The 25,182-nt window shown below is 42.7% G+C and overlaps 2 protein-coding genes and 4 non-coding genes across 7 annotated transcripts; 5 read left to right on the forward strand and 1 right to left on the reverse strand.

The window, feature by feature from the left end:
• Positions 1–2,074: 2,074 nt before the first annotated feature.
• On the reverse strand, positions 2,075–5,822 carry setd6 (SET domain containing 6, protein lysine methyltransferase). The gene is made up of 9 exons (XM_087842761.1): positions 5,740–5,822; positions 5,365–5,445; positions 5,136–5,280; positions 4,887–5,028; positions 4,336–4,530; positions 4,111–4,252; positions 2,807–2,987; positions 2,597–2,733; positions 2,075–2,484 (listed from the first exon to the last, which is right to left on the reverse strand). Exons 1-9 carry the CDS (start codon positions 5,764–5,766, stop codon positions 2,146–2,148), a joined length of 1,389 nt encoding a protein of 462 aa, XP_087698887.1. The 5' UTR covers positions 5,767–5,822; the 3' UTR covers positions 2,075–2,145.
• Positions 5,823–8,668: 2,846 nt separating this feature from the next.
• On the forward strand, positions 8,669–8,740 carry trnap-agg (transfer RNA proline (anticodon AGG)). The gene has a single exon. It is a non-coding gene; the product is annotated as a tRNA-Pro (tRNA).
• Positions 8,741–9,416: 676 nt separating this feature from the next.
• On the forward strand, positions 9,417–9,488 carry trnap-agg (transfer RNA proline (anticodon AGG)). Its single transcript has one exon. It is a non-coding gene; the product is annotated as a tRNA-Pro (tRNA).
• A 2,982-nt stretch (positions 9,489–12,470) lies between these two features.
• Positions 12,471–12,542, forward strand: trnap-agg (transfer RNA proline (anticodon AGG)). Its single transcript has one exon. It is a non-coding gene; the product is annotated as a tRNA-Pro (tRNA).
• Positions 12,543–14,279: 1,737 nt separating this feature from the next.
• On the forward strand, positions 14,280–14,351 carry trnap-ugg (transfer RNA proline (anticodon UGG)). The gene has a single exon. It is a non-coding gene; the product is annotated as a tRNA-Pro (tRNA).
• Positions 14,352–15,700: 1,349 nt separating this feature from the next.
• bbs2 (Bardet-Biedl syndrome 2) lies at positions 15,701–24,304 on the forward strand. 2 transcript variants are annotated; one of them, XM_087842763.1, is made up of 18 exons: positions 15,701–15,843; positions 16,235–16,427; positions 16,784–17,011; positions 17,560–17,685; positions 17,865–17,927; positions 18,146–18,223; positions 18,401–18,505; positions 19,348–19,434; positions 19,547–19,682; positions 19,823–19,962; positions 20,289–20,418; positions 20,495–20,666; positions 20,755–20,884; positions 20,972–21,091; positions 21,189–21,326; positions 22,417–22,529; positions 23,331–23,479; positions 23,599–24,304. In XM_087842763.1, the coding sequence occupies exons 2-18, from the start codon at positions 16,311–16,313 to the stop codon at positions 23,703–23,705; spliced, it is 2,139 nt and encodes a 712-aa protein (XP_087698889.1). In that variant the 5' UTR covers positions 15,701–15,843; positions 16,235–16,310; the 3' UTR covers positions 23,706–24,304. The 2 variants fall into 2 exon arrangements, with proteins under 2 accessions (XP_087698889.1, XP_087698888.1); XM_087842762.1 differs by having other exon boundaries at positions 16,296–16,427.
• The last annotated feature ends 878 nt before the right edge of the window (positions 24,305–25,182 follow it).

Consider the following 25,182-nt stretch of genomic DNA (forward strand, 5'->3'; position numbering starts at 1 on the left):
GGCTGCTTGGTTGGCGCACTCAGTCCAAATACTTCACTGTAGACGGTGATGCTGGTGCAGCAGCAGTTTATAGTTGAGTCTTTGGGATTGTTTCTAAACATCATAACCGGTTTCCTCACATCTGAGGGCAACCGGTTGGGTTGGGTTTGAACTGATCATGTAGGGATCTGCAGATGTTTAGGTGATGGTTTAAAGAGAACTTCTCAGTTGGAGAAGGTCCTTGGACTTGGACAATCTGATGTCAAATCCTGTATATGCTGCCAAAGAGAAACTACCAGTTGTAGACGATCATGATTGTTGATGAGGCTTGGCTGTGTCACGTTAAGACAGCACCACTTGAACAGATTTAAGTATATGAACACTGCTCAAAAGATCAAACACTTAAGCATCAAGTCAAAACTTCTGGGAAGTTAAGTTATCAAACGGGGTTGAAAATCAGTTTCAGCTGCTTTAGTCTCGAAGTTAACAACAGGTTCACATAGGGCTGTGCGATATGACCAAAATCTCATATCCTGATGTAAGACATGTATCGTCCTGACAACGATATAAATCACAACAATGTAACATTTTCTGTAAATTCTGTGAATCTCAGGCAGCTCGACTTGCGTGAAGTGTTTCCAGCTGGGCGTCGTGTAGCAGGAGTCGAGTGTTTTAACTGATACATTTTTAGACATAAGTTGTAACGGCTGACATTTTCTTTCAAAGTTTGAGTCTAAGGTTTATTTTTTTTAAGCACCTGACGACTTTTTTGCTTCTCATCCGTAAACTCTCTGCATACTCTTTCACCTGATTCAGTTTATTTTGAAGTCTCAACAGGATCTTGAGCTTTATTGTGAAAGGTTTACGTCAAAAACAGCGGAGCCACGCGATGGTTTTACCGTTGTTGTTGCTAACGACAACACGTAAAAACAGGCGCTTGTCCGTCCGTAGTGTGGACCAGGGGTGGGGAACTCCAGGCCTCGAGGGCTGGTGTCCCTGCAGGTTTTAGATGTGTCCTTAATCCATCACAGCTGATTTAAATGGATAAATTAGCTCCTCAACATGTCCTGAAGTTCTCCAGAGGCCTGGTAATGAACTAATCATGTGATTCAGGTGTGGTGATTCAGGTGTGTTGACCCAGGGTGAGATCTAAAACCTGCAGGACACCGACCCTCGAGGCCTGGTGTTGCCCACCCCTGCACTACAGTGACCATCAAAACCATGAAAAACTATTGCCGTAAACAGTTTATTTTACGACACCACGAAACAAACGATAGCGTAATAGGAAACGATAGATGTTTTTATATCGTTATATCGAACAGCCCTTAGTCCAGAGGTAACAATGAGCCAACGCCCAAAACAGGAATGATTTTACACAACGGTGGGGAACTCCAGGCCTCGGGGTCGGTGTCCTGCAGGTTTTAGATCTCAGCCTGGGTCAACACACCTGAATCACATGATGAGTTCATTCCCAGGCCTCTGGAGAACGTCATGTTGATGTTTAAATCAGCTGTTGGATCCAGGACACCGGCCCTCGATGCCTGGAGTTCGTCACCACTGATTTTACAGGTCGAGGCCTCTGACATTTATTTTTTGACTAGTTCAACATTTGGCTCAGATCAGTATGACTAACAGGAGACATCTGGACCCAAGACAGCACATCAATACATGCTGTTGCCAGAAGGTTTGCTGTGTCTCACAGCACCATCTGAAGGGTGAGAGGAGAAATGACCAAACAGAAACAGACCTGCGGGTGGCTGGAGGGTATACCAGGACCGGCTGTTTCTTAGATTTTTCTGATGAGGATAAGACATTTGAGCCTCAGTGGTTTGGAGAAAATCCAAAATAACTTTTAAAAACTAATTCCAGATGTATGCTGTACTATGACACCACATTCATGGTCAGTTCTCAGTGTAATCGTTTTACTACATTTGCCTTCACTGGACAGTGAAGTCAGAGTCCGAGTTAAAGCGGCTCACGTTCTGTATATTAATACTTGATTTTGTTTTTGCAAGATGTTCTGATGAAATGTGAAATTTCAATATTAATAGTGAAGAAAACAGTCCAAAAACCATCTTGTAAGACATTTGTTTTATTAACCATCTAAAAACGATGGTGCACACGTACGATTAAAAACCTCGGCTGCTGTTCCCGTCAGAGCCGGACTCATGACTTGGTTAGCTCCATGAGTCCATGCAGGATGCTCTTCTGTCCATAGCGTACTTGCAGCGCCTTCCACTGCCTGCAGCTCAGTCCCGCGAGCGCCGCCTTATCCTCCATTAACGCCCGGTCGACATCCATGACGTTTTCCTCGTCCTCTCCGTCTCCGTAGGACCTCAATGTCAGATGGGCCGCCTCATAAATCAGCCGTTTCCATGAAGCCTTTAACTCGGAAAGACCCTCGTTGGAAAGCGCCAGGGATATCTTCTCCTCATCCTCGTCATCTTCTTCCCATCCTTCGTTGTCTTTAAACTCTGAAAGCTCTTCCTTTGACATGCACAGCACCTGAAAACAAAGTCAGCAAACACTCGTATCTCAAACAGGGCGCTGCTTCAAGTGTTTGTCCCGATAAGTAAAAACAGACGATAACGAGCGCTGTTTTTACGTGCTCCCTCACCTTGAGCGCCGTATGGAGCTCTGTGTCTGTAAGGCAGCCTTGTTTATCAAAGACGAAGGCTGCTTTCTCCTCCGTCATCTGACGCAACACCCCCCACTGCTCCTCAACCAGCTGCCGGTCCAGATCCGACTGAGCACCTGGGAGGGAAAATGAGGGATGTCGTTCACGCCGTCACAACGCTTTGAAACAAACGCGGCTGTCATCGTTCACCTCGTGCGGCAGCTTCGTAGAATTTAGCGACGGGGATGTCGGCGGTGTCGTTGCTGTTGCTGGAACACGGCTCGGTGAAGCCGTACATGTGAAGCAGCTGCCAGTTGGCCATCTGCCCGTACGTGTTAAACACCTCCTGGCCTTTAGGAATACGGCGCACGCAGACCATCTTCAAGCTATCCTGAAAAAATGTTGCACAAACTCATTGTTCAAAACTAAAATGTGGAAACACAGCGACTCTATTCTACACTTGATGAGTTCATGACCACAATCCCTCGTGTCAAGCTAATTTTATACATCATGGCCACATTACTGTCCAAGCATACACAGACGGGTGCTGTACGAGTGTTTCGCCACCTCTTGCTTGTCTTGGACATCAAAAACTAATCATCAGCATCACGCTGGCTTCTCCCATCTTTTATCTACAGTAGATGATTTTCAAAGGTGCAAAGCTGCCATAACAGATACAGGGTTCGCAAAATCGCTAGCCCGACGTCCCGGGGCTAGCGATTTTTCCAGTCAGGCTACCAAAATCTAACTCAGCCCTGCCCGTCGGGCTATCGTAGGAAGGAAAATATATGTCAGTGCTTTTGCATTCTTTCGCCAATGTAGCTGAGTAATTATGTCATTGGCATCGATGAGCCACTGTCAATATGTGACATATTGAAATCGCGTTTGAATTTGCGCTTGTTTTTTGCTTTCACTTTCACTTTGCGATCGCACGAACGGTGTGTAGAGAGCGACAGCACTGATTGGTGAGTGACGATTAATTGCGCACCAATTCCTCTGACGTCGTCTTATCAATCGTTAGCTTACTATGCAAACGCGACAAGTGAATCTCTCGCAGCTTAAACGTGAGAGGTTGATCGCGCAGAGAATCGCTGAGCGTTATGTGAGTGCGTGTGTGAAAGCAGCAGGATTTAAGCTGGTATTTTAGTTCAGCCAAATAAGACAGGCCAGGGTGAAGAAGGGGCAGCCAAAGAAAAGCCTACCGCAAAACGGAAAAGTTATGACAAATCAGACTATAACTATAACTACACAGTTCTAACAAGTTCATAGAAATTTCTGTTCAATTTGAACCAAGTATTTGAGTTGATGGTTGTAATTTTTTTAATTAATTTTTGTTTCCGTTACAATATTATACTTTAATGTATAATATTGTAAACGAAACAATTAAAAAAATAACTTTCTTTTTTATTCGGGCTACTTAAATTTATTTTGGGCCACCAAAAACTGAAGAATGCCTGCCCAAAAGGCTACCAGAGATTTTGAAATTTTGCGAGCCTTGAGATGTGTCTCCTCACTTGTGTGAACTCCAGATTAGCATTGTGATTGGACACATGGTTAAGCATGTCAGCCATGGGAACCATCATTGGTGGGTTGGGAGGCTTCTCCTCCTCCTCCTCCTCCTCATCGTCATCCTCCTCATCTTGTGGCTCTTGGAAACTGCAGACGAATGGAGAGATGGATGGGAAGAAGAAACAAACACATACTCGTGCACTGCTGTAACTGTCTGTATTTATGCTAACCTGTAGGCCATGACAAAGGCCACAAGCTGTGTGTACAAGTCCAGTGTGTGTGTGCCGGGGCTCCAGAGGTCAGGATGTCTGCTCATGAATGGCAGGACCACATCTGTGTACTCCCGCTGGATGTTAGCCAGGTCCCTGTCCACTGCCTCCGGCACACCTGTTCCCTTCAAGAGCCCGCCTCTCTCCTCTTTAGACCTGAAAGGATGACAGCTCAAATGTTTTCCTCCTCTTAAGAGAGGAAATAAAATATTAATTTAAGACTATTTCATGTAGTATAATCTAGAAAGACTAAACAAAGATACAGTTGACGCTGAGACGTTTTAATTACACCGATCTCTGTGCAGAAATGCGACTAAGCTCAGTTCTGCTCAGTTTCAACAAAATATTAGAACAGAAAGGAAAGGGACTCTGCTCTTTCATTACGTGAGCTGTTTAAACAGGTCTGGAAACAACTAACACGACTCCAGCGAGCACGCCGATGTACGCGCCATCGTACCAGGGAAGTAACACCACACCTCTGGATAGGATGGGAGCCGATGCGTGTTCCTCACCAGAACATGGGATGATCCAGTGTTTTGAAGTCTGTCCACAAAGAGAGGTAGGCTCTCCAGTGGGACTGTGAGGATGTGTATTCATACAGCAGAGCCAGCAGCAGGGGAACCCAACCCGACGAGCTCTGCAGAGTCGACCGCTCTGAGAAGGAAAAGGGAGAAAGTTACAAACTGAGGGATGCAGGCAGGCAGCGTCTTTGCAGCATCTTTGCAGCATCTTTGCAGCATCTTTGCAGCGTTACACGTCACCTTTTTCCAGCAAGGTAGAAACTTTTGTTGTTCCCTGATGGAGGAGAGCTGATCTGGGGATGGTGAACAAAACCTCCCCGTCCTCTATGTCATCCTTGGCCAGCATCCCGTACTCGGCCACGGTCCCCTCTTTACTCACACACACCTGCAGGTACAAACGTCAGTCCTAAACCGGACCTTAGTGCTGACTAATAAGCTGTAAATACAGTCGCACGACGCCGTAACAAACCTTACTGCTGAGCTCCAGGCCTACTCCGTCACACCACTGCAAAAAGCTCTGCAGAGGGCTCAGCTCCGAGCCATCCTCCACCTGTCAGCGCAGAAACATCAGCAACAGGCACGTGTTATCTAACGCTATCGTGCACGTGGTTTCACGCGCTTCTAAAACGAAGCCACGTGGTTACAGTTAGAAGAAGGTAACTGTGTTCCTTGCATCAATGCTAAGTGATAAAGTGAGCTGAATGGCGGCACGTTTTAAGTAGCAGATCACAGAGTTCATGATCGGCTACGTAAACCCAGCGTGTGCACCACAGCATGTTACACGTGCACAGAAACACGCGGCGTCGTGTTTGCTGCTTAAAAACAAACCGGATCAAACTGTTACCTTGGCTCGTTTCGCTCTTGCTGCCATCCCGAAGAAGTACACTCGAAGCTAACTCGAGCATGCGCACTGTGAAACATGTGCAGGTTAAGTTTGGCCCACGCGGTGACTCGTAGAAAGCGGAAAGACCCTGGCTGTGTCCCAATCCAGGGTCTGCAGCCTTAACGGTCCACAAGGGCTGTGTCCCAATTAAGAGACCGCACGCTTGAACTACGCGCACTACGCGCACTACGCGTACTACGTACTGTGCGTACTATAAGTACGAGAAGTGAGAGGCTTGTGAAATGGGACGGTATATGCTTCGTCGCGCTGTTCAGGTTGCCTAGCAACCATGATACTAACCGTGAGACACGTTACATACAGCTTTGTGTGACAGAAATGAAGGAGAAAAATGTTTTGTTGGTCATTCATTTTTGTCATGACATCACTTTGATTAGTTGAGTATCTGAGGCTGAGACCACAGGACTGTAAAACATGATTCAAGGGCTTCATTTCTGTACTGAACAGTTATTTAAGATTAGCTAGTAAATAACAATTAGTTAATGTTGTTCATGAGACTAAAGTCATCTCACTGTGGTAATGTAAATATAATATGGCCAATATTATAGTATTGTCAGATATATATATATATATATATATATATATATATATATATATATATATATATATATATATATATATATATATATATATATATATATCACATATATCTCACTGACTTTCAGCTTGTTGTGTTTGTGGATATATGACTGACTTTAATTATCCATAACCTCATCAGATTCTCTGTAAGATTAAGGTCGACTATATATATATTTAGGAGTAGAGGCTTTAAAACCAAGTTAACGCTGAAAGTACAAACATCACTAATGTCACACAACTTTGCCGACATGTGGTCAACAGCAATGTTTTAATGTTCTTCATTATTCGCACATGAATAAGTGACGTCATATTCAGTACTTACTTTTGACAGTTCACTCTTTGGCCGCTCCCTTCTGCCGTATTTTGCGGCAAAATTATCCACACCCACCGCCGCGCTATGAATTGTGGGATATATGGGACCACGAAGCGTGCACCGGACCACGCTTGATATTTGGGGAAATCGACGGCGCATTTGGAGTATGCATTTGAAGTACACTTCGAATTGGGACAGCCGTCGTCGCGTGGCGGTGACGTAATCGCACTTGAAATGCGTACTTCAAGCGTGCAGACCCTGAATTGGGACACAGCACCTGGCTGTATCCCAATTCAGGGTCTGCAGCCTTAACGGTCCACAAGGACCGCGTACACAAAGACCGCTAAGACCGGAAGTGCGAGGCTTGTGAAATGGGACGGTCAAAAAATCATTGGACATCTTCTTCCCTCCTTGAAGGACCTGTACAGCACTCGGTGTCTCAAGAGGGCACGCAGCATCCTACGGGACGGTACACACCCAGGACACCGGGTGTTTAAGCTGCTGCCGTCCGGCAGGAGGTTCAGGCTGCTGAGGTCCTGAACAAACAGACTCAAGGACAGCTTTTACAACAGGGCAACAGCCCTGATCAATGCTAACAGCTGACCTGATTGGCTACCTCCCTGGACTTTTTTAGGGGGAGGTAACAATGTTTAAAACAATAACAATAATAATATTTCTATTTATAACAAGGTGCAATAATGATTAATGTGCAATAATAACAGTGTGCAATACAAATACACTTATTCTTCTTTTTTATTACTAAGTTATTATACTGTGTTGTGTTGTTTGTGTTGCGTTGTGATGTGTCGTATCGTGTTGTGTTGTGTTATATGTAGTGCCGACGTAGGACAGTTTTCCAATTTCATTGTACTACTGTACTATGTATGACTGTGCAATGACAATAAAGAGTTATCTTATCTTATCTAAGTGTAATAACTGCGAAACTGAAGCTCAGTGACTTCAGTATTAGGCTAATAGCACGCTTTTACTGCATTGCCGCTGCGTTTGGGATGATTTTAATACTGGAAAATGAAAGTGAATGGTTTCCAGATGTTCTTTCATGGTGGATCAAAATCTGATGGCACTTTTGTGCATTCATATTTCTGTTGGTTTTTTCTCCAACACTGAAATGTCCCTCCCAATCATGACAGGATGGCTGTTGACCATGAATGCTGACCCCTTAATGCTTTTGAATGCTTCCATTTTCAGATTTTTTTCATGTGTACATAGAAAATCTTTACCAGCAGAAGATTCTGTTGGAATAGATTCTCATGTCACAGCACCATAAAGGTTTCATTTTGCTTGTTGGACTAGGGCAGCAATTCTCAGTGTGTGGCATGCCCCACTGGTGGGGCGCAAATGACCGGAAAAGTCATGTGGGACAAATGTTTATTTCCCAAAAAGCCGAGAACATGACATCACCTCTTCACTCTTCTCTCTCTCACACACAAACCTTCATACAACATGTGACTTTTTGCACAATACGCAGTCTTTTGCACATTTCTATTGTACTGTTGTGCCTGCACCGTCTTGTGTCTGTATCGTTCTATTCTGTCCGGTGCTGCACCATTTTTGTTTATGCAATTTTTGCATTTTTCGCACATGTGGTCCTGTTTTGATTGTCTGCTATATGTAATATGTAGCACCATGGTCTTGCAGGAACGTCGACCACTTCCTGTTTATTCTTTCTACCTTTTGTTAACATCATAGTCAGTTTTACTAATACTTCCACGTGTACTATTGTAAAAAACAAACACTACAGGATATATAATATATGATCTGCAATAATGGATACCATGCACATCAAAGATAAAGTCTTTGACTTCTTTTGTTAAGAACGTTTAAAAGTTCAAGTTGAAGACATCACATTTTCTCACCAGCAGAGGGCGCTGCTGCACTGGATGAAGCAGTGAGGACAAAATGCACAACTTTGCACACAAGTATATGTCAGAAGTCCAGATGTGAGCAGCTGCTTTCTGTGGCTCGTTGGTCTAGGGGTATGATTCTCGCTTAGGGTGCGAGAGGTCCCGGGTTCAAATCCCGGACGAGCCCTAAGTTTTAATCAATTCAGTTAAAATGGATTATTTGAGAATAGAAACATGACTTTCTTGCAACTTTTCAAATGGCAAAAGACACAAAAGAGTGCAAGAGTATGTGAACTGAACTCCTGTAAAAAGCTGTACTCAAAATGAGATGTTTGAAGACAAACGCTATCAAAGACTTTTGCACATGAACTGTCAAGTCAAGAATTACTATCAAACTGACAGCTTGTCTTGTGACAGTGCATTAATCAGCATCTTTTCATTTAGTTAGACAAGCAGGAACCTTAGCGACTGCATGTGCAGTCTGCACATTTGTTTAACACAAGAATATTTGCACAAACAAAAACGTTTCTCCTGCTGAAAAACGCTACGTCCAGATGAACAGAATCAACTTTTGGAGATTTACTTACCTGGATGATTGAGATGCATCAAGAAATTTCTCTTTACTCGGTAAATAAGTGTTTTTGTTTAAATAAATGTTGTTTTCACACATCTCCAGTGAAAAAGGTACATACCATAAAAATGCTCTAGCATATAGTGGGGGCGTCTGTTAACGAGATGAAGACTTATACCGTTTTCCACCAGCAGAGGGCGGTGTTGTACTGGATGAAGCAGTGAGGACCAAATGCCACAACTTTGCACACAAGTATATGTCAGAAGTCCAGATGTGAGCAGCTGCTTTCTGTGGCTCGTTGGTCTAGGGGTATGATTCTCGCTTAGGGTGCGAGAGGTCCCGGGTTCAAATCCCGGACGAGCCCAAAGTTTTAATCAATTCAGTTAAAATGGATTATTTGAGAATAGAAGCAGAGTCGTTTAAAGGGGCGGGTGCTCAAAGTTAAAAAGGGGCACATCGAACCAGGCTGAATAACAACAACACACATTCATCAAGAATCTAATATGGAATTGCATCATACTATATCACTGTTGTAAGGTGGCGACAAGGCAAAGCAAACGTAGCCGATGTTTGACCTGATGGCTACAATGTTGCTGTTGAGGGGTTGCTGCTGATAGTGCTGGAGGGCAGGGCTGTGTTGATCTGTAGACAGTAAAAAGTCCATAGGAGAGATGGTAGCTGATTAAACAAGTGTCATGAGATAATAACAAAATGCAAAGATTGGTGACAGCGCTTGGAACCATAAGGCAACAAAAACTGTGAGAAATAAACTCGGCTCTGCCTGTGAATCACTCTTTGCTTCTCTTCTTCCTTCCATCCCATCTTTTCATATATCACTCTCCACTTGCTGTCTATCTGAGAACAAGGCACAACTTGCTATTGCAATAAACTATAATCTAATTATCCACACCTAACAACTCCAGCACTTAATCTATAATAAAATGATGACAGAAAAATGTTATAGCTGGTACAACTGGTACATGTGCTCTTTGTAATCCAGCTGCTGAGGGATCCACTGCCTTTAGTAGCCTCACACAGCTCTACTGTTTCCTCCTCATGTCCTTACCAGCCATGTCTGGACAATGTTATATCATGAGTAATATTTTTTTTTAAAAATCCATCTAAATAAAACACACACATGCACGCACACACAGTGACGTTTTAGACCTTCTTCAGAATACTGTATACACTATGGGCATCATGGTGCTGATCCAGAATCCTTACATTATTATTTATTACTAGAGCTACAATAATAAAGCAATGAGGAGGGGGAAGTAATAAATATGAAATAATGTATTTATGATGATTCCATTTGTTTCACTATCCACTCTGTGCAGGGGCAAAGCTTATTACATTTTTAAACTGTAGAGATACAATAATTTTACTGCTGTAAAATCCAAATTTTGTCTTATTTAAAATATAAATCTAATATAATCTGCTTCTTAATGTATGTTCTTTAAAATACAGCGTGTGTTTTTTAATATATTATAATTATAATAATGCATAATTATGTGGACATGCATATTAGATCGTTTTTTTAGTGAAATATAATCTCCCCAGAAAGGCAGGAAAAGCCCGGAAACTTACTTTAAAACTAAATATGTTCCCTAAAACGGTGACAGAGCTACAGACCCATGACAGCCTTACACAGGTAGCCAGCAGCTGTGACCAGCACTACATGTGCAGTTAATAAAAGGACAGGTAATGTTTGTCACGCTGTTGCACACACAGCACGCTCGTTTGTTTCAACATACCAACGTGTCCGTAATAAGCTAACACTCCTGTGTGCTACACACTACAGTGTACGCTGTACACCTACTTACTGGTTTTGTCGCATCAGTCTGTGTCTCTGAGTTAACTTGTGTTTCTCCTGCAGCTCCGGACCGCAAAAAATGCGCGTGCTCTTTGTGAGCTCGTTCCCGGCTCGTAACCAGCGCGTTCTGCCGTCAAGGGCGATCATTGGTTAAATGTGATCATGTGACTGATGCAAGCCAGATCCTTTTATTTAGCAAAACTGTGATTAATAGTTAAATATTATTGTTGAGGAGCACTGACAGGACTCCGCAAAAATAAAATAAATAAATAAATATTTTTTTAAAAGTTGCCTCAACAAAAGGGCACTTTGGGCACCCATCAGGAAAGGGGCGGGTGCTCAAGCCCCTCTACCCCCCCCCCCCCCCCCCCCGCACGTCCCTGCTTGACATGCCAAACATGATACATTACACAAGTTTAAAAAATAAATAATATAAAATAGAGAAATATTTTTAAAAAATAAGATGACAATTAAAATAACATTTAAAGTAATAAAATTGGCGCAAATAGCAAAAACAATAATAAAATAGAATAAAATGATAATTAGAATTACATTTAAAACAATAAAAATCATGGCATTAGATTAAAACAATAAAATCAGGTGCTGATTGTGTCATAAGCCAAGGAGTAAAAATGGGTTTTAAGACGTGTTTTAAAAGTGGACAGTGAGGGGGCCTCTCTAATGTGATTGTTCCACAGATTAGGAGCAGCCCCGCCCCCTCTGAGCTTCCTCTTGGACCTGGGTACCTCCAGGAGCAGCTTGTCAGCTGACCTGAGAGACCTGGGGGGTGAGTAAGGATGAAGAAGCTCAGAGAGGTAAATTGGGGGCAAGACCGTTTAAACATTTAAAAACAAACATGAGAATTGGATATTAAAATCTCCCACAATAAGAACATGAGCGTAGTTGGGTATAATCCCAGCTAGAAATTCTGAAAAGTCATTTATGAAATTCTTATTGTATTTAGGGTGACGATAAATAACAACAAAGAGCACAGAGTTCAAGCTCAAAACTGGAAGACGAGGGCTGTAAAAAACACTGTTTACATTTAAAATCCTTTTTAAAATCCTTTTTGTTCACCAGCGATCTGGCGTTTACCAGCCCAATCCTGACAGGAGCCGGGGTGAGGTACAAGCCCCAGCGGCACAGGGACACAGCGGCCTCAGATTGTGGAGGAGGACAGGGGTCACGGAGGAGCGGCGCGCCATCCTGGCAGACCACGGGGATGAGGCACAGGGGTGTATTCCTGTCCCTTAAACGCTTTTTAATGTTTTTTGTATAATTATGTTTGTGCAATTGAATAAATAAATGTTGTTTTTACACATCTCTAGTGAAAAAGGTACATAGATACCATAAAAATGCTCTAGCATATAGTGGGGGCGTCTGTTAACAAGATGAAGACTTATAACGTTTTCCACCAGCAGAGGGCGGTGTTGCACTGGATGAAGCAGTGAGGACCAAATGCCACATCACAACTTTGCAGGATTCACACACAAGTATATGTCAGAAGTCCAGATGTGAGCAGATGTTTTCTGTGGCTCGTTGGTCTAGGGGTATGATTCTCGCTTAGGGTGCGAGAGGTCCCGGGTTCAAATCCCGGACGAGCCCTTGCTTTTTATATCCCCTTGTGTCAAAGTTAATTGTGTGATAACTGAATAATGTATTTCTTTTCATGCGGCACACACGGACACACAAAAGGCTGCTGCCCGTGAATTTTGCAGCTGTCAAAAACTTGCAGTCTTATTTTTATTCATTTTTATTTATCACATTTTCAATATCATATTTGTTCCTTAGAATAGCATAGCATCTTTATTTATCAGGCACTTTACATCCAACAATGTTGGCCAACGTACTACAAATATAAAACAAAGAGAAAGCAGTTTACATTACATATAGAATATCTTAAAATTGAAAAATAATATAATTAATAAGAAACATATTAAGAGACATCAACAAGTCCTGCTGTGCTAAAAGCCAAATATGTTTTAAGACGTGATTTAAAAACAGATAAGGAAGGTCCTGTCTAACATGTAAAGGCAACGCATTCCACCGTTTTGGTGCTGCCACAGCAAACGCCCGATCCCCTCTGAGCTCACGGTTAGTCCTGGGCACGCTCAGGAGGAGCTGGTCTGTATGAAGAAGCTCAGAGAGGTACAGAGGGGCAGCATTGGACAAACATTTAAAAACAAATAAAAGCAGCTTAATATGATCCTAAAATGCACGGGCGGCCAATGAAGTGAATATAAAACTGGGTGATGTGCTCGCATCTACGAGTGCCAGTTAAAAGACGTGCAGCAGCATTCTGAGCTAGCTGCAGTCAAAAAGCAGGAGATTGACTCACCCCAAAATAAAGAGAATTACAGTAATCCAGCCGAACGGTTACAAAGGCACGGATTACTGTTTCAAATTGCTGTCACGCAAGAAAGTGCTTAATTATGGTCAGCTGCCTCAGATGAAAGAAACTAGACCTTACAACCAATGTTCCCTCTAAGCTGCGCGTGCGCAATTGCGCACTTCTGGCACGGTCTCTGCGCACAGAAAATAAATCTAACCTGAATTGAAATTAACATTAAAACTTTAACAATTCTGTTTTGCAGTGTTAGTCAGTGACTGGCTGCTCCCGTATGGGATCAGAACGATGCCGCCTTATCCCATAGTCCAGCCAATGATGCGATTCACATTCGTATATACGCAGCTAATCAACGTTGCGTCCTTATGTGCCGACACCGGTGTTTTAGTGAAGCCACGTTAATGACAACGTGTACAACGTTGATGTGAGCAGGACAGACGGAACAACTGACGGAGAAAGTGTGGACTTTATACCAGTTTTTAAATTGTGTTGATCGGCCACGTAAAACCAGAGTTATGATAAAATATCTGCAATATTTAGATAGAAGCTCGAGCTAACTTCCTGCTAACTTCTAACTCCGTTAAATGTCATAAATTCCATTTTCATGGATGCCTGGATGTTAAACTCAATTGTTACACCTGGTAGAGCAGAACGCTGATCATTTTATTAAAGATGAAAGACATTAGACAGTTTTTCAACTCTCAGTAATGCCATAGTGATGTTTGATATATGGACCTGCAGCGGCCCAGACACGGCTAGTGACGTCAGACTTAACGACCGGATGACTCTGACACTGTTTCACGTGCCCCCCCCCCCCCCAACTGGATGGTTGGACGGGATTTGAACAAGTTGAAGCTAGACTGTTGTCCACCACCAGAGGGTGATGTTTGACCGGATTAAAATGACGAGGCCAAAGTGCCACATCACAAGTTTTGAAGTATTCAACAGCACGTCTTTATGGTCAACAATTCCAGATGCAAGCATGGTTCTCAACTGGCTCGTTGGTCTAGGGGTATGATTCTCGCTTTGGGTGCGAGAGGTCCCGGGTTCAAATCCCGGACGAGCCCTTGCTTTTTTTTCCTTTCTTTTTCTTTTTTACAAAGACAGACTGTTGATAATCACTTTATGAAAACACACAACAACAGAAATCATTACTTTTCTCATGCAGTTGGACTCGACTTTTGTGACTGTGAAGAGAATTATTTAACATATTTAATTACTCTCTAACCACACAGAACTTATCAGTACTTCTAAATTAGAAATTTAGAAAATAGAAATTTAGAAGTAAGTGGTTAAAAAATATGTATATTGCTTACAAATTTTGAGTGGAAAATTTGATGAGGAGTTATTAAGTTTTTCTTCAATTTTTAAAGTTCAAAAGCCAAGTGGCAAAGTTATTATTGATGTTTTTTATGGTTGTGTTGTGTTAGTGTAATTCATTTATGATATTATGTAAGTAAAAAGTGCAGATGTAACAAGCTTAAGTTTCCACCTACACCTTTTCAATGGAAAATCTGAGATTGTCCCACTGAATTGAATCCTTAGTTGTCAGAATGTATTTATTTATTTACTAAAACGCCTGTTGTTGTTGTTGTTGTTGGTGGTGGGATTTTATTTTATTTTTTAAACTACTAATAAAATAAACGTAGAGACACCGTGGGCCAATTATGTGGTAGTCCTTAGGAGCACAGAATTCTGATCTGATCCCCATTTGGACAGGTGATGAGATAGTTTTGACTGACAGGCTGGTAGAAGAGGTTAGGCAGAAGTCTGTGGACCATGATGTTCACAGACAACATTGTTATCTGTAGTGAGAGCCTGGAGGGGTAGAAGTGTGCCCTGGAATCAAAGTCAGTAGAAACGAAACAGAACACACACGTGTGTGAGGCAGGTAGAGTGTGTTAAGATGAGCGCCAGGGGTGATTGGTAACAGTAGTGAAATAGACCGTTTGCAAAATGGTAGTGAGACTTGTTGTGATATGTGGCAGTAGAAATATGAAAAAAGACAGGCGGATGAGTTGGAGGTGGCAGAATTTTTTTTTTAAATCCTTTATTTATCCAGGTAAAAAAAATCTCATTGAGATTAAAAATCTCATTTCCAAGAAAGACCTGGCATCATAGTAAGATTTTGAGTGGGAGTGAAAAGACAAGGTTAAAAATGAGTATATTAGAGGTCCAGTACATCCACAGTCCCGCCTCTGCACAAGGATATTGAAGATGGAGCTCCCAAGCTGAAGGAATAGAGGAAGATAGCAAAGCTGGTTGTGGATATATTGAAGAAGGACATGAAGTGGGTTGGGGTGACACAATATTAGGAAGAGGTTAAGATGACGGAAGGTGATCTGTTGAAAGAAGAAGAAGAAATGCATTTTTCTTCCATGTATAGCAACATTAGCCCACTGCAACTCTGAGTTGTGTAATTTATTTTGAAAACAGCAGACCGGATGTTGGCAGCTACTCGACTTCCTGTGGCCGTGTTATCATTTTATCCAGGTAGCTCATTTGCGACTGGATTCTTTGGAACAAAAATCGAAGTTTTGCTGCTAACGTGTGGGCCTGGTACGTCTGTCACAAATTAGTGATGTGTTTTGTTGTTGGGCCGTCAGTAGTTTGGACTTGTTTCCTGCGAGTTCCAAGACATCGACGTTAATGTCAGCTAGTTGTGCTAGCTTTCCATGCATTTAAGTCCAATATTTCTTTCAGCAGAAAGCACCATGCCGTACTTGGTGTTTATGCAGGGCTTGCGACGTGTGAAGGTGTCGGTGTGGTGTCTTATGGTTGTTTAAAAGCCATTCTTCTGGAGCAAACGACGGGGAGATTAGCCAGATGAAAAGCTTTAGCTTGCGACTCCTTGTTGCTAGGCAACGGAAGTCGCCTGTGGCTGGCTGAGCTAAAGCCTGTAATTACATTAGTGTGGCAAAGTTACTCATCACCTTTTGCTTATTTTTAGGCAACCTTCTCGTCTTGTGTGTGAGATATTTGATTCTCAGTAAGTTCTCATCTCTATTAAGACCCGAGTAAGCATCATGCTGGTCCCCATATTCACTCTGAAGCTGAACCACAAGATTAACCCTCGCATGGTGACTATTGGACAGTTTGATGGGGTTCATCCATGCCTTACTGCCGCCACGCAGGCTGGAAAGGTGAGGGAAATAAATGTTTGCAAAATCCTCACAGTTATGTGTAAATATCATCCATGCTGTAGGAAAATTACTATCATGTTTTTGTGACACGATGAGAGTGAAAACAACCAAGTATTTGCCCTCTTCCTGATTTCTTTTTTGATCGTACTTGTCACATTTACCTGTTTAGCTAAAATTAAAATTAAAATAGCTAATTTTAATTTTAATTAACCTCAGTTAATTAAAGTAAATACAAAATGCAGTTTTCAAATGATGATTTCATTTACCCAAACTTATCTGGCTCTGTGTGGAAAAGAACTGCTGACTCTGGAGCATTTGGCAGTTCCCTACTCTCTTGTTGTCTTTCTCATTAAAAGGTTTTCATTCACAACCCCCACACCCGTGGCCAGAGACCTGTGGCTCACCGACTGAGCCAGAGTGCCCAAGACTCTGACATTTCTCTGCTCAACATCAATCAGGCAGTCACCTGTTTGGCTGCAGGAAGACTGGGACCAAATACTACTGGGGACACACTGTTGGTGGGATCCCAGACAAACCTGTTGGCTTATGATGTCCATGACAATGCTGACATATTTTACAGAGAGGTGAGTAAAGTCAGGAAAAATATTGGAACTGGGTCTCCAAAAGTTGATTCTGTTCATCTGGACGTAGCGCTTTGTGGGAGAAACGTTTCGTCATCATCAGGTGATGGTGCAAATGTCCTGTTTATAAGATTGAAACCTGCAGTCAGCTGAGACTGAAGACGTCACCTGATGATGACGAAACGTTTCTCCCACAAAACGCTACGTCCAGAAGAACAGAATCAACTTTTGGAGATTTACTTTGCTGGATGATTGAGCATCAACACATTGGACTTGTGTTATTCTATATTTAAATCAGGATTCAAACAATTCTTAATTAGTTCTGTTGATTGCAGCTTTTTTATGTGTAGTTTGGTTTAAAAAGTGACAGAATTACTGATTAACCAGCTGACGCCACGACCTGACTGACTCAGCTAATTATACAGTTGAGACAAGTAAAAATCTCTGCTTCATAGCTCAAGTCACAAAATGAAAAGTGGCTCGATTATAAATGCTTTGCCCAAAACGATGTGAAGCTGGCTTATATTTAAACGTGTTTCTTCTCTGTGCAGGTGACAGATGGAGCTAACGCCATCGTGTTGGGGAAACTTGGGGACATCCCCTCTCCTCTTGCTATCATTGGAGGGAACTGTGCCTTGCAAGGCTTTGACTATCAGGGCAATGACCACTTTTGGACGGTAAGAAAAAAGCAAGATTTTTTCCCCCCCAGTATCTAGTGTTTTTAGTTTGTATGTGTTAACTAGTAACAGATCTCATCAAACTGGTTTTCTTGGTCTAAAATCATGAATGTTTACATATTTTTCACATATTTATAAAGAAATTGTGCTCCACTTGATCTTAAACTACATTTTCTTAGGTCACTGGAGATAATGTCAGGTCTCTGGTGCTCTGTGACTTCACTGGAGATGGAAAAAACGAGGTAAGTCTTGACTGCCCAGTAGTCGGGGAGCTTTCCACTTAACACACTACAATGTTAGTAACAGAGCATCTTACAGTTCTGTTATAAATATAGGTATGACATTAATTCATGCAAATATGACTGGAGGGTCTTTAACTCTTTAACAAACTGCCTTGAGGTGACTGTTGTTGTCATTTGGTGCCATCTAAATAAAGCTGTTGTTGCTGTTGCACTCACAGCTCCTGGTGGGGTCTGAGGATTTTGACATCAGAGTGTTCAAAGAGGACGAACTTGTGTCAGAGATGACGGAGAATGAGGTAAAATGAGGGTGCAACGCGTAGCTTGGTAACTGCTAGCTTGGTAACTGCTAGCTTGATCATGTTGTGTTACATGTTTTTAATGCGCTTTGTGCACAAGAAGCAATAATAAAACACTTTGCACTTGTAGCACTAATGTGTTGTTCAATTTCTTATCTGTGTGTCTTCCTCCAACAGACAGTCACGTCTTTGTGCCACATGCACGGCAGCAGGTTTGGTTATGCTCTGGCTAATGGCACCGTCGGCGTGTACGACCGCGCTGCCCGCTACTGGAGAATCAAGGTACCGTCATCATCTTCATACGTTCCTCATTTCTTTGGTGTCTCTCCTTCTTTTCATTTTGTTTTTGTACTTTTTATGTTTCCTAAAAGTTCAAAACTATGAGATTATTCTGCAATAAACATTTAATTAATCCAAATGTATTTTTTTCTCAATTCATTTATAACCAGATTATGTCAAACGGAATCTGTTCTGTGAATGTGGTTCAGATGAGATCTTTATTGTCACTGTTACAAGAACAATGGACGGCAGTTTGGCATCTCTCATTAGCAATATGTCGATTTTTTACATTAAAGTGACTTTAGCATAAAAGATGCACAGATATATACATATAGATATATACAGTTGTATCCAAGTTATATGCTGTAAGGTGGAATCAGTGGTCGTGCACATTGAGTAAGAGGCAGGAATGTTATTTATAACGACAGTGAAAATGTAAATAAATGTTAGCAGCACAGTTAGCCTTCAGTCCGGGTGGAGGTGGCGCATGTTTGACAGCGTGCGGGTAAAAACCTTTATTGAGTCTGTTTGTCTTTGACCTGATCGACCTGTAGCCTTTACTGGGGGGTCCAGAGCGCCACGATGATGCTGACTCTCCGCTCACGTCTGCCAGTATAAATGTCTCTGACGGGGATTAGTGTAGTAGTAACAAATACTACTTGTAACATGACTAATAGTCATTTGTAGGACGCTCATGGACGGTGGATAGTGTTACCTTTCACAGCATGAAGAGGACAGTCGTGCGTTGCTCACCTGCAGTTTGAACCTGATGAGTAAAGACAGTCTTGGCTGAGATTAAATGTGAATAATTCAGTTTTCTAATGTGCTCTTTTCTCCTCACTTAGTCCAAGAATCATGCAATGAGCATCTTTGCATTTGACTTGAATGCCGATGGGGTCGTGGAGCTCATCACTGGTTGGTCCAATGGAAAGGTGAGTCCACAGCTGTTATCCACAAACGACTTCTTACTGTCTTAACGTGGGACTTTCTCAAAATGATTTTGTGGGACAACGACTGGCGAGGATTCTGTGTGCTTTATGTCAGATTGACGCTCGCAGCGACCGCACTGGTGAGGTCATCTTCAAAGACAACTTCTCTTCTTCTGTGGCTGGAGTAGTGGAGGGAGACTACAGGCTGGATGGACAGAAACAGCTCATCTGCACCTCCACAGAAGGAGAAGGTAAGTGTGTGAGAACTGGTTGAAAATGGACATTTGTACATTTCCTTGTGTGTTTTCTGTGAACACGGACAAGCCAGGTATCATTTCAAAGACTGTGAGCTCATCAGAGGATGTTGCTATACCTGTCAATGTGTTTGTAGTTCGTGGTTATCTGCCAGCCAGTAAAGACCTAAAAGGGAATCTCATGGACACGAGCGCCGAGCAGGACCTTGTTCGAGAGCTCAGCCAGCGCAGACAGAATCTGCTGCTTGAGCTTCGCAACTACGAGGAGAATGCCAAGGTGATTTATTCAGTCACAATAAACTGATGGTGATGTTTGTGGGTCCTACATTTCAGCAGGCACACAGTGGCTTTACATTTATGATACCAATAATTTAAAAAGCTCTTCTTAAATGTTAACGACAGATCTTTATAAAAACCCTGGAGCTGGAGCACACTGCTTTACAGACAGGCGCCATCACAGTTGCACCTTTGAGGCAGCTGTTTGTGATTGTGTTAAAGAGTTTTTGTTATTGATTTATCCACGTTAATAAAACAACTGTGTGTTCTGAGAGGATTTCTGGGCTCCGCCTGTGTGAGGAGTCATAAACTCTGCTCTTATTTCAGGGTGTGTCAGAGACGCACAGTGGGATGGGAGTCATACCAGCCAACACTCAGCTCCAGACAGCGCTGTCAGTGAAAGCTGCTGCAGAGACCCAGAAGGCTCATGTGGAGCTCAGCATTTCAACACCAAATGGTAGCGTTGGTTAGCGCGTCACCGTTTATCGAGTGTTTGCGTACAAGTCGCTGAGTCTCTCCTTGATCTTTTACAGAGACGGTTATCCGTGCAGTGCTCATCTTTGCAGAAGGCATCTTTGAGGGTGAGAGTCACGTCGTCCACCCCAGCGCTCAAAACCTGTCTGGTTGTGTCAGAGTCCCCATTGTGCCCCCGAAGGACATCCCAGTGGATCTGCACATCAAAGCCTTTGTTGGAGGGAGAACCAGGTCAGATCAGAGTAATGAGTCTTTTTCTGATGCGGTTAACAACGCCGCTCTCGTTCTCACGTCGTCCTGTTCTTTTCGTCCTCGTCAGCACTCAGTTCCACGTGTTTGAAATCACTCGTCAGCTGCCTCGTTTCTCCATGTACGACCTCGCCGTCGACTCGTCGGCTGCACAGCCCACAGGGAGGGTCGCCTTCAGCATCAACGATCGACAGCAGAGGGTAGGCTGTCACACGATCGTCGGCATTTATGAAATCTAATTCTGTTTAATCTCATCCTCGGCTCTGTGTCATTGTGTTCTTGTGTAGGTGGTGATGTGGCTGAATCAGAATTTCCTGCTTCCAGAGGGAGTGGAGAGTCCCGATGTTACCTTTAGTTCACTCAGAGGTGGGGGGCTGTTGTCCTTCAGCATGGCCAGCAATGGACAGGTACACATCAAAAATATCCACAGCACTCATTTGTTTCTTGCTCTGTCATTAGTTTATACGTATTTTAAGAACAATAATAATTCATGTGTCCAATCAGATCACCATAAGAACTGATGATATTGACCTAGCAGGAGATCTGATCCAATCATTAGCCTCCTTCCTGGCAATTGAGGACCTGTCAGCAGAAGCAGACTTCCCCACATATTTTGAGGAGCTGCACACGACGCTCACTGAGGTTTGGCTCAGGTTTCATCTGCTCTCAGTGTCAAACGTTCAGGACGTTGGGTCTGACCAAAACTTTAGTCCCTGTAGTCTATCTCCTAAACTGGGCAAGTCATACACTACAGGGCAAAATTAGGTCAGCTGAATTTAACCCTTTAAAACCGTCAGAGCTGCACGCTCTGTTTTGCGTAACTATTTTTAAATCCCGGTAGCTCTGCAACCACGTGAGCTAGCGCAATAAATTTTTTTGCATATGAAACCGGAGGAGTTGTACTTACATCTTATGCCATCAGCTTGTCCTCGGTCACAGTTTCCTTCCACATATAGCTTTGCAAAAACTGCATAAAAAGCACTTGCAGCAACAAAAACATAATATTCCAGAAACACGTTTTGCCGATCCGATCAGCTGTTTGTAGCACTTCCTATGTTGGAATAGACGTCAGAGTGAACTATCGCATGTCCGCCATGACCTGCCCGAAACCGGAAGTGACGTCATTTTCGCGGAAATGTAGTTTTTTACCATCAGGGCCTCATGAACCTATACTGGTGATTTTAAAAGTTATCTTTGACTTTATGACTTTCTGTGTGGTTTCTGGGATGCTTAGGACTCATATTGCACTGCTGGAAATAGTTTATTTTGATGCATATGCTGCTTTTTTGCAAATTTGCATCATAATATTTATTTTCGTTTTTCCTGTAGTGTATAAAAATTGGTGTATTTCAAAAATAAAACTATGAAGACACTCAAAATAAATTTCCTGTGGTGGGAAACTATTTTGTGCAACTTTTTTGTATTTACAGTTTTGAGGGATAAGCCTCTTAAATTTCTCTAACTAGAAATATATGTTAAAAAAAACAAAAACGATTTTCAATTTTTTTGTAGTTTATTGCACTTTTTTGCAATTTATGTAATTACTATGAACTTAATTCATACATATTATTAAAATCTGGGCTGTAATGGTTGTATTGATGTATAGCAACTTGAAATGCTCCCAAAAATGGCTCCACAGCATGTAAACATATAATATAAGCTCTGGCGGACTTGGTTCTATGGTAGGTCTTAAAGGGTTAAGGTGACCTGTACGTTTAAATGTGTTTGCTAGGTGGACGAGTTCCATTCTGTCCACCAGAAACTAACTGCAGCTATGGCTGACCACTCCAACTACATCAGAAACATGCTGGTGCAAGCAGAGGACGCGCGCCTAATGGGTGACATGTGAGTTATCTCAGGATTTTACTTCATGATACTTGCAGCCATGTTGCTACATTATTGTTGAATTATCTGGACTTGTATGTGCAGCGCAGTGGTTCGCACTGTTGCACCTGAGTTCAGTTCCACCACCTGTGTGGAGTTCGCATGTTCTCTCCGGGTACTCCGGCTTACTTAAGTGAATGTGAGTGTGAATGGTTGTCTGTCTCTGTATGTTAGCTTGATGTGCCCCGCTTCTCGCCCTATGACAGCTGGGATAGGCTCCAGCGACCCTTAAAAGGATAAGCGGAAGCAAATGGATGTATGTGCCCTGAAAGGCGTGTGTTTTATTCACTGCCAGCCGTGGTAGAAATAAAATCCTGGGTTCTCTCTCTTTGTTGTGAACAGTTTGAATTATTTATTCATGTTTTTATTCCCCTACAGGTAAACATATCTAATAGTTTTGGTGATCTAGCTTCAGGAATTTACTGATGATACGAGTCCTTTATTAAGGTGATAGTTATTATTCTCTCAGCGATGCGTTCAAAAAGCGCGGCAAACAGAAATCCATAAATGGATCAGAGGACTGGTGGCACTGAGCGAGACGATGGCGGTAGTCAAGCGCTGCACTGAGGCAGCGTTACATTTCCAGGGACGTGCATGTCAGATAACGGCGTAGGGTTGCACAGGGGGTTGCAGTCTTGACATACCTGCAGCACAAATTTAACGCAGAAGAATAAATCCTGTTACAGTATCATTTCATTCATGAAACTGCAAAAACTGTTGACTTCCTTCGTTTCCTCACATCTTTGTTCGTTTCCATCGTAGGACAACTATGAAGAAGCGCTACAGAGAGCTGTACGATCTAAACCGGGATCTAATCAACGAGTACAAGATCCGCTCAAACAACCACAATGCTCTCCTGGCTTGTCTCAAGTCTGTCAACCAAGCCATACAGCGAGCCGGCAGGCTCCGAGGTAAGTCTGACAAGCACTGTTAGTTAACATAGCAGCACTGTTTGTTAACTACCTCCAGTTGAACCAGGGGAGAAGATGATATATTAAGCGTATCTGCCTCTGCGTGTGCTTCTCTGCAGTGGGTAAGCCCAAGAACCAAGTGATCTCCGCCTGTCGAGACGCCATCAAAAGCAATAACGTCAACGCGCTTTTCAGGATCATGAGGGCTGGCACCGCATCCTCCTGAGAGCGGGAGGATGAGGGACGCGGGAGCGGACTAGAGGAGTTTACAGTCAGCACGTGTAATAACTGTAATGAGGCCGGCGAGTGCGTTTGGAGCAAGAACAACAGGAGACAGAGACACTGAAGCGGCCTTAATCCACGACTCAGTTTTAAGCAACAGCTTCTTGAAATTGGAATCCAGCCAACACAAATATAATGGTGACCTCAGACTTTGTGCAAAACTGTCATCGTTAGTCGGGCTGATTGGGCTTCAGCGAGTGCACTGGAGTTTCCCTGCATCACTAACCTGCGTGAGCAGCCATTTACTCACTTTAGTCAGAAGTTAAGACAAACAGAAGGACTCGAGTACGACGCCAATTTCACGGTGACCTGTCGCAGACGGTCTGAGACAACGAGTGCGCCGGTTTCATTCAGCTGACCGTAAAGTCACCGGTGGCGTGGACCTCCACGCTCGGCTCTTAGCTGCTGCGTGTTCGTGTGGCATTTGTAGCCAAAGAAAACTGTCTAACTTGTTTACTTTTTGTAGACTGTATTCAGAAAGTGCACATGTAACTTTGTGTTTGTGGAAAAATTGTTATTAAATTACATTTTAAACATTTATAACTTTTGGCTGATTGTTGTCACAGCACCAATAAAGGGAGGGTTCATTTCTAGATGGATTTGAGACGTTTATATCAAATCAAAAGAGGTAAACATTTTAAATACTGATGTGTTTAGACAAATGCTCCAACATTATTTAGTCTGCTTTACAGGCAAGTTTCCAAAAACATGAATAAATAAACATGGTGTCGTAAGCCCCGCCCTCTGGTCAAAGATGATCGGTCACAGTAGACATACCCACTCCCATCCCGGGCCAACAAAGCCACGGACTGTGTACAGAAAACATCACGATTCTGTCAACAGTGGGTCACGTAGCTTTAGATGCAGTTGGGAGTCTGAATGCTGCACTGCAGGATGACTTTTCCTTCTATACCGTTTTATATCTTCACCTTCTCTTGTATTTCCTCTGTGTTACGGATTCAAATATTGGGAATGGATACAAGAGGAAAACCAAAATAACAACACTGGTCCGGCCGGGTCAAGTCAAACGATGATTTAATGAACACACGCGTGGGAGATGGACACCATACACAGACAGCATCAGATCTCAAAATGGTGGAGCCTTGATCAAACTCTTATAGCCTCTAGTGGCCCCCACCTAATCATCAGAGCCTAAACATTCTTTCTCACACACAGCGCCTAAGCTACGACCTTGGCTCCCTGTTTATCTGCTCCTGATGAGATGGGGCAGTATGCTCTGTTCTCTTCTAATCAGACAAATGAGACGATGACTTTCTGTGAACAGTATTTCTTATAACTCAGCAGTATAATGCATCATAAAACAATATCATTCATTCACAATAAATCAACAGTCTAATGTAATGCAAATCAGTTTACCAAATGTAATAGTTATCACCTTCTTCTAGTTCAGGAGCATAATG

Source organism: Neolamprologus brichardi, chromosome 7 (assembly GCF_056152115.1).
Source record: "Neolamprologus brichardi isolate AB-2024 chromosome 7, ASM5615211v1, whole genome shotgun sequence".
NCBI classification, from domain to species: domain Eukaryota; kingdom Metazoa; phylum Chordata; class Actinopteri; order Cichliformes; family Cichlidae; genus Neolamprologus; species Neolamprologus brichardi.